The sequence below is a fragment of the Budorcas taxicolor genome, chromosome 9 (genome assembly GCF_023091745.1).
Source record: "Budorcas taxicolor isolate Tak-1 chromosome 9, Takin1.1, whole genome shotgun sequence".
NCBI classification, from domain to species: Eukaryota; Metazoa; Chordata; class Mammalia; order Artiodactyla; family Bovidae; genus Budorcas; species Budorcas taxicolor.
This window is the reverse complement of record NC_068918.1, coordinates 41,833,625-41,843,364: the sequence shown is the minus strand read 5'-3', so window position 1 is coordinate 41,843,364 and position 9,740 is coordinate 41,833,625. Positions and strand designations below refer to the sequence as shown.

At 37.9% G+C, this 9,740-nt stretch overlaps 1 protein-coding gene across 1 annotated transcript; it reads left to right on the top strand.

The window, feature by feature from the left end:
- Positions 1-1,120: 1,120 nt before the first annotated feature.
- On the top strand, positions 1,121-4,895 carry TSTD3 (thiosulfate sulfurtransferase like domain containing 3). Its single transcript, XM_052645658.1, has 4 exons — positions 1,121-1,215; positions 3,569-3,739; positions 3,837-3,996; positions 4,589-4,895. The coding sequence occupies exons 1-4, from the start codon at positions 1,143-1,145 to the stop codon at positions 4,659-4,661; spliced, it is 477 nt and encodes a 158-aa protein (XP_052501618.1). The 5' UTR covers positions 1,121-1,142; the 3' UTR covers positions 4,662-4,895.
- Positions 4,896-9,740: the final 4,845 nt, after the last annotated feature.

Genomic DNA, 9,740 nt, shown 5'->3' with positions numbered 1-9,740 from the left:
AGGTAATAAGAAACTTTATCCAACAGGCTTAATATGCTCTCCCCACAACCACATACAATGTGTTCTAATTCCAAGAACCTATTATTATGCTAGCTTACACGGCAAAAAGATTTTGCACATATGATTAAGATTATCCCAATGGTCTCACTGTAATCAAAGTTCCTTGTGAAAGAGAGGCAAAAAGGTTAGGAAAAGTGGATGTGACAACAAAAGCAGAGATCAGAGTCAGAGAGAGATCTGAAGATGACAAACTGCTGGCTTTGAAGATGGAGAAAGGGTAAAAATAGCCAAGGAATTCAGGCAACCTTCAGTAGATGTAAAAGTTAAGTACAGAAATTGTCCCCTTCAGAAGGACCTTCAGACTTGCTGACACCTTCAGACCTTCAGAAGGACCTTCAGAAGGACCACAGACTTGCTGACACCTTAATTTTCACCAAGTGACTTCTGACCTACAAAACTGTACATAATAAAATTGTGTTTAGTCAATAAATTTGTGATAATTGTTACATTAGCAATCGCAAACTAACACAGTTCAATTCCGACGCTCAGTCTTGTCCTACTCTGCGATCCCAGGGATTGCAGCACACCAGGCTTCCCTGGCCATCACCAACTCCCAGTTTGCTCAAACTCATGTCCATCAAGTCAGTGATGCCATCCAACCAGCCAACACATTCATGTTATCATCAAATATAGTCAACTATTATCATGAGTGAGGAAAAGATGAGATTATCTTAATACTGACATCAGTTGAGTCAGCTATGGGAGTTAAGAGTGATTCTTAGCAAAGTGTCCGTGTGTTAAAGTTTGCTTTAATCCAATACATAAGAATCCTTGTTTTGAAGTAAACCGGAGGAATTTACTTTATACCTTTAAATATTGCCTTCTTTATATTTTCTTTTCACTTTTAAACTTTGCCTCTCCTTAAAAAAAATAATTAAAAATTAAAAAAAAAAAAAAAAGCCCGTACCTCAGTTTCTTCCCAACCCTGTTTCTTTCCCATTAATATTTTAAGTTTTAAAGCGATTACTCCTAGTGGCATTACCGAGTTCGGCCCGCGCCTAGCTGGACGGCGCTCGAGAGCCCGGCACCGCTCGCCGCGCGGCCGGAAGTGAAGAAACAGGAGAACGAAGGGGTTAGCAGCGATGGTGCTGCAGCGCCTGCTGCCCTGGAGTACTTGCCGGACGGTCTTCGGGTCTGCGGAGACTGCACTCTGGGGTGAGCTCAGTGGTCCCCGGGGAAAGGGAGGACGCCTAACCTCGAGCCCCTGGGAAAGGATGGCGTTCGTGACAGTGTTTGCTTCTTTAAGGCTTCCAGTTAAAAGTCAGACCCAGTACACTTGAGCCCTGGGAATGTAACACCCACTTACAGTCCTTGTTTCTTCAGATTCCGGGCTACTGGGGTCTGGGGTTGCTCTCCACAGACACAAAGACAGGTAAACATGACTTCAGGGGGCTCTCGTGGGAACAGAAAGGTATGGTGCTTGACTGAGCAATAAAGGTCAATTCGCGACTCAGGGAAATGAGCCGTGTTCAATTTCTGCCCTGGAGAGTCGCAATGAGAAGCCGTCTTGCGAGTTTTACTTATGACCCACTAGAGAGCAGCACTCACGGGTTGATCAAACCTAGATACCACGTTCGGCCTGTAATAGTACCACAACTGGCCGAACAGAAGCCAGAGAAGCGGAGGTGGTTAGTGGAGGAGGTGGTCTAGAACTCAGAGCAGACCTCCTGTCCCTTCTCTCTGCTTAATATGCTGCCTCTCCTTTAGCAACAACTTTTGTGGATAAAGATACAGGGGCTCCCGTGTAACACTCCCCCCCCCCCCCCTCCGTTAGTCCCTTGTTAACTCTTGGTATAGCCTGTGTAGTTGAAGATGTGTCATTCATACAAATTCTGTTATTTGGTTTTACCTTTAGTCCACAATCATTTTTTGAGCTCCTAATGTGACAGATATCCTGCTGGGATACAGTTTACTTCACCAGTTGGGGGTGAAGGTGAAAGTAGCTCAGTCGTGTCTGACTTTACGACCCCATGGGTCCATGGAATTCTCCAGGCCAGAATACTGGAGTAGGTACCTTTCCCTTCTCCAGGGGATCTTCCCAACCCAGGGATTAAACCTAGGTCTCTGGCATTGCAGGAAAATTCTTTACCATCTGAGCCACCAGGGAAGCCCATTTGGGGGTAAGAGAGACACAAATAAACCATCACCATACACAACCCAGTCGAGTGAGACTGCACTGGAAAGGATGGAGTTGGAGGTGTTAGAGAAAAGGTGCCTGTTTCATTAAAAAAAATACTTGTAATACATGATTATATTCATTAAACAATAAAGCAAAAATTATATTAAAACAATAAAGCACACCCCTTTACATACTCTCCCCAGATATGAGTATACCTAAATAAATGTACATGCTTCCCAGGTGGTTCAGCAATAAAAAATCTGCCTGCCAAGCAAGAGATGAGGGTTAAATCCCTGGGTCTGAAGATCCCCCGGAGTAGGAAATGTTAATCTGGGTATTCTTGCCTGGGAAATCCCACAGACTGAGTAGCCTGGTGGGCTACAGTGGGGTCACAAGAGTCAGTTATGACTTAGCAACTAAACAAATCTATGTGTGTGTGCACACTCAGTTATGCCCGACTTTTTGTGACACCATGGACTGTAACTTACTAGGCTCCTCTGTCCATGGAATTTTCTACACAGGAATACTGGAGTGGGTGGCCATTTCCTTCTCCAGGGATCTTCCCAACCCAGGGATCATGTGTCTCTTGCATGTCCTGCATTGGCAGGCAGGTTCTTTACCAGCTGAGCCACTGGGAAATATTTAATATATAGTGTGATCTTCTGAACTTACTTTTCTGTAATTTTTTTTCTCACTTAGGTATTCAGAAGCTTAGGTATTCATGGCAGTACATAAAACTCTTTTAACCACTGCATATACCCCATAACTATGAATTACCCTAAAGCTAGTTCCTTATTGATGGATATTTTAGTTTCCAATTTCTTTGCTATTATTAAAAGTTCTTCAAAAATTATCATTGTACACGCTTCTTTTTGTATATGTACACCCTTCTTTGTGTATAAGTATTTTACAGGAATGGATACCTAGAAGTGGAAGTGTTTGATCAAAGGGGAAGTGGTAAGTGAGGTAAAGGAGGCTTAAAGAGTGCCAGGTAGAGACGAGAAAGGTGTTCCCTTCAGAAGGAACAATGTGCATAGATCATGAAGGAAAGGTGAAAAGAGATTATTGTGTACTGTATAGATCATTTAAACCTCACAGCAACTCTAAAAGTTAAATAATAATATTTGATTTTACTCTCCCAGAGAGTTTAAGTAATCTGCCCAGGGTCACAGAGCTAAATGTGCAGGCCAGGATTTGAATCTTGATTTATCTGACTCTAAAACCCCTGTTCTTTCCACTATGAAAATGAGACTTTATATAAGAAGTCAAATCAAAAGACTGATATGGTGAGCTGACTTGAACAGTGGGGAAAACTCCTTTGACTTACTCTTTCCAGATATTAATAGAAGTGTCATTTTGAAGGTAGCTAATTTATTTTATTCTTTCCAGGTTTGAAGTCAATAAAAAGCTGCCTCAATTTTTGTACCACTATTTGTGAAGATGTCACTTATAAGGAACTTAAAAACCTCCTGAAGTCCAAAAAAATTATGTTAATTGATGTTAGAGAGCCATGGGAAATTCATGAGTCTGGAAAAATCCCCGGGTCTGTCAATATACCATGTAAGTGATGTGTTTTAACCTCATTTATTAAGAAAACATATATCTAGTAATTGACTGTATCTAAAATTTAATCGAAATTCTTAACATTTTCTTTCAGTGGATCATGTAGGGGAAGCTCTACAGATGAACCCAAAAGACTTCAAAGAGAAGTACAAAGAAGTAAAGCCATCCAAATCTGACAGTCTAGTGTTTTCTTGTTTAGCTGGAGTGAGAAGCAAGAAGGCTATGGTCACAGCAGTATCTCTGGGCTTTAACAGGTAAGCAACTTAAGGATACGGAGAAGGCAATGGCACCCCACTCCAGTACTCTTGCCTGGAAAATCCCATGGACGGAGGAGCCTGGTGAGCTGCAGTCCATGGGGTCGCTAAGAGTTGGACACGACTCAGTGACTTCACTTTCACTTTTCACTTTCATGCATTGGAGAAGGAAATGGCAACCCACTCCAGTGTTCTTGCCTGGAGAAGCCCAGGGACAGCAGAGCCTGGTGGGCTGCCGTCTCTGGAATCGCACAGTCGGACACGACTGAAGCGATTTAGCAGCAGCAGCAGCTTAACAATAAAAATGGGTTTGGGATATGTATTGCAGTGTTTCCTAGGCATATTTTTACTGGTCTACTGAAGAATTTTATACTCACTATATTAATGGAAGTATAGAGTACAGACTATTATAGACTGGCTGTACTTTTCATTCTATGATCCTTTAAATATGCTTCAAATGTAACTACTATGGTGAAAAGTCATTGCACTACTAAATCTCTAAAGTCATCTTATCTCTAAAGTTCCTGTGAACCTTGTGCTGTAAAGCAGGAAAAAATGGTTAGAGCACTAATTATTTGATGTATGTTTTTAGTGCTCAACACTATGCTGGAGGATGGAAGGAATGGGCAACCTATGAACTTTCAGAGAAGAAACAAGAAAATTGAATTTTGGAATATAAGCTGAACCTTTCCTTGTGTACATGCAGCCCAGAATAGTGGAATAGGCAAAAGAATAAGAATGTAGCCCTGGAACCACTGGTTAATGGGAAAGGGAGTTTGTATATGTCAACTATTTTTTGTTGAATCTTTTTCTCACCTATGAATTGGGAATACCACATCCCCCAGCCTATTTCCAAAGGCTAATGATGATTAAGGTAATGTATGTGACTCACCATGGAAACATAAAGGTTTCTAAAATAAAGGGATTCTAAAATAAATTTTTAAATATTTTAGTATTATTCAATAGTATATTCCAAAATACCCAGTTACTTGTATTACTTAACTATCATGTGTGACCAGGTGTTCAGCATAGCTTCTATACTCTTCATCAAAGAGGCTATGAGCTAGACCAGTAGATTACCAAACAGACTTAACCTTAAAATACCAAGAATCTGGGATGAAAAATAGGTGAAATAGAAACAATGAAAAATATTAACAATATGCAAAGACTTATGGCACTATGACCAACATGGTAGTGATACAATTTGGAATCTAAAAAGGTAATATGATCTATAGGGATAATAATCAGAACAGTGGTTGCCTCTGTTGAGGATAAGAGATGAACTAGAAAAACAAGGAGGAAAATTTCTAGGGTGACAGAAGCGCTCTCTATCTTGATTGAGGTGCTGGGACACAGGTATAATCATTTACCAAAACTCACTGAAGTGAACATTTTTAAATGATAAACTATCTGTAATTATATCTCAATTAAAAATAATGAAAATAATATTAGAAGAAAGTTTAAATGCAAATGATTCCCACTAGCATAAGTATATACCTTTAGAATGTTAAGTCCTATACTTGCTCATATACTGATGAGTGGTAAAACAACTTTGTGCTTTCTTCCATCTGTCTCTTCGGACCCATCTGTTTTTAGTCTCATTTATATAGTCACTCAGAACATGTAAGGCCTGGAAAGTTAATTTTAAGGACCTGGTTTTTGTCCTAAATAATTTATTGAGCTATTAGAGAATCTGGGGTAGACATGTGATGTTATCACCTTGAACTTCTATTTCTGACACATCAGTCTAGTTTCTAGCTGAGCAAACTCCCTACAAGAACTAGAAAGATGGAAAATACATGTAATACACACACACACAGATACACTTTTCGATGTTGGCTCATCCTCCTCAGCTCTCCTTCTCCCCAGATTGTGACTCTTCAAATCTTTGCTGCCTTTAAGCAAATTATATTTATATAAAAACAAATATTACTAGGGCATATATATTAACAAAGTGAGGATATTAACAGCCACAAGCTCACAGAGAAGAAAAACTATAGAGAGTGAACTGCTGCTGAAGTACTTGACCCAACAAGGAATAGGTAAATACACCAGGGTGAAGAGTCTGCATAAACATACCAGACTTAGTTAAAACCCCTGCTTCCAGAAGGCAAAAAATATTCAAATAAAAAGGAAATACTACAGAACACGAAATTATCTGTGTATACTTAATATATACTGAATATAAGTTTAACAACAGTTATGCAGTTTACCTGGGAGGATGATGGGAGTAGAAGTCCCAGGGTAGAATGAGTGTGGGGGCAGGGTGGTGGTGGGGTGGATAGGAGTTGGAATAGAGAATAGGAGGTATGCAGGAAAGTTAAATCTTCAATAGTAGGAAGTTGTGATAATATTTAAAACTGAAAAAAATTAAAAGAAACTGGAGGGTAAGCAGAGGAGGCAGTAAAGTGAAGTGTTTAAGAGCGTGGGCCTTGGAGTCCCTTACCCAGATTTTAATAAAAATCTAACCCAAGCTTGCTGGAGAAATATCAATAACTTCGGATATGCAGATGATACCACCCTTATGGCAGAAAGCGAAGAACTACTAAAGAGCCCCTTGATGAAAGTGAAAGAGGAGTGTGAAAAAGTTGGCTTAAAACTCAACATTCAGAAAACTAGGATCATGGCATCTAGTCCCATTACTTCATGGCAAATAGATGGGAAAACAGTAAAAACAGTGACACACTTAATTTCTGGGGCTCCAAAATCACTGCAAATGGTGACTGCAGCCATGCAATTAAAAGACACTTGCTCCTTGGAAGAAAAGTTATGACCAACCTAGACAGCATATTAATAAGCAGAGACATTACTTTGACAACAAAGGTCCGTCTAGTCAAAGCTATGGTTTTTCCAGTGGTCATGTATGGATGTGAGAGTTGGACTACAAAGAAAGCTGAGTGCCGAAGAACTGATACTTTTGAACTGTGGTATTGGAGAAGACTCTTGAATGTCCCTTGGACTGCAAGGAGATCCAACCAGTCCATCCTAAAGGAAATCAGTCCTGAATATTCATTGAAAGGACTAATGCTGAAGCTGAAACTCCAGTACTTTGGCCACCTGATTCGGAGAAATGACTCACTGGAAAAGGCCCTGATGCTGGTAAAGATTGAAGGCAAGAGAAAGGGACAACAGAGGATGAGATGGCTGGATGGCATCACTGACTCAATGGACATGAGTTTGAGTAAACTCTGGGAGTGGTGATGGACAGGGAGGCCTGGCATGCTGCAGTCCATGGGGTCGCAAAGAGTTGGACACGAGTGAGCAACTGAACTGAACTAAATCCAAGCTCTTGACTTGTGATTGGGTAAATTACTTAACTTTCTGTTCCTGAGGACAAGAACATCTCTGAAAAGGCTGCCTGAAAATTAAATGACTTCATTAGGTAGAGAGCTTAGAATATACTTGTTACATAGTAAGTGCTCAATAAATGCGATAAGCATGTTACTTGAAAATGTGGAAGTAACACAACAGGAAAGAAATGACTAAAAGTTGCTCTTAGAGCAGGAATAAAAAGCAGATAAAATGGAACTGAATCTGACATTTTCCTTATGTCTTATAGCAACACTGTCCAAAAGAATTATGATGCAAGCCATTATGTGATTTTTAATTTACTTACATTTAAAAAGATAAAAGAGGTGAAATTAATTTTAATATTTTTATTTACTCCTAGGTATCTAAAAAGTCATTTAAAACATATAATCATTATAAACAAATTTGATATCTTACATTCTTTTGTACCAAGTATTAAAATTCAACATTTATAGCACACTTCAATTCAGAATAGCCACATTTTGAGTGTACAGTAGCCACATGTGGCTAGCGGCTGTCTTACTAAATAATGCAGCCTACGGTAATACTTAGTTTTTAAAAACAATACACATCCTCAATGGCTGCTAAGTAAAGGAAGAGACAACCAGCCATTATATGCCTCCTGAGGGAAAATATCCATACTTTATACAGTAGTTTATAAAGGAAAAAGAAAAACTGAGCCTGAACCTGATCAAGCTATTGCATTCCATTAAAAAGAACAAGTTAAGTAGCACCTCAAAGATACAATCAGCAAAGTACATATGATGGGAAATTCTTAATGAACAGCAAACCAAAATGGGGAACTTCTGAAATGAAATAAAGGAGGAATCCAAGAATTTTAAAAGATTTACCAATGAATTACACATGTGGTCTATATTTAGATCCTAAGTAGAATTATTTAATAATTTTCATGATATTAAGGAGACAACTAAAAATATAAACACTAGATATTTGATTATTACAAAACTATTTTGACAAATTCTCTTCTAGGTATTTTACTCTTAGGATTACATACTAAGATAATTACCGACAAAATATTTTGGATTTGCTTCAAAATAATATGCATATTGGAGGAAGTGGTGGGAGTTTAAAATGAAATTGGCCATGAATTGATAGGTATTAAGGAGGCTCATTATAACATTTTATCTACTCTTGTATGTTTTTTACATTTTCTGCTTAAGAGGTTGAAAATAAAAGTATCAGGCATATATATTTTTAAACTAAAAACTTTTTAGAAATATAGGTAGGCTTAAAAAAAAAATTAGGGTTAAGTCAATGATTGTGATATATATAATCACTCTGCCCTTCCAACCCAAGCCCAATCTTAATTCCTTCAGACCTGAGGAGAGCTTTTTTTAATTTCATAATCCTAGGAGACCAATGTTTGTCAATGGTACTGACTTTATAATCTCTTTCCAGCTTATGTCATACTCTCCACAAGGAAGCAGAACTCTAAAAGTCTGTTTATAAACTATATGAAATTACTACTTGATAAACCATAGAAGGCTTTAATACTTATCCAAAGGAAGAAAGACTCCAAAAACAGAAAGAAGATTCAAAAAAGATAAATTCAAGACACTAGCCAATATAGCTGGAGAATGTATTTTTATTCTTGTAATTTTATACTAGGAAGTCAACATAATCCATTATTCACAACTGAATTATAAAAATTTTTAATCCTTAAATTGTACATCAATATCCTATGACTCCAAATTTTATCACTCTCCTTCAAGTCTGAAGAAAACGATCATGTAATTTAGTAACTTCTACAGATAGCAAAGTCCCACTGATATAACATTTATTCTGAAGTCCTACACTCAGATGAGAATTAAGAACAGCCAGTATCTAACTGGCCTGAAACCTGACTGTGTTCCTGGCTCAGGATTCCTGTAGTAAATCTGTAAGTCCACACTAAGACACAAAAATAAACTAGGGTGTGTACATCATTTAAAAACTTCACAGTAAAAATAACAAAAATGTTACCAAATTTCAACCATATTACAGTTTTCATCCAATTAGCTTTCAAAATGCCTGATTAACTGAATTAAATGTAAGTTTTTTTAATGTTTGCCCAGCATTTCAAAATGGTTATGCAGTATAACTTTTAAAATGTCAAAGTATGCTGTACATATTGCACTTTTCTGCTAGGCTGGGCTAGTATCCTCCATGGCAAGATACCAAAACTACTGAATAAAATACATTTTAAAATCATAGGTAATTGATTCATTTCCCTGAAATCATCATCATCATCATCATCATCACCAAAACCTTCTAGGATTTTGTAAGATTTGATTCCTTAAATACAATTTTAAAGTTTAACTTAAGGAGGGAAAAAAAAAGACCCTCATTTATTTGACTTATTTCCTTTTTTTGGTCATTCAGTGACCAAAGATAATTTTAAACAAATTATGTTTCATGTTTTCTGGCTTAATAAA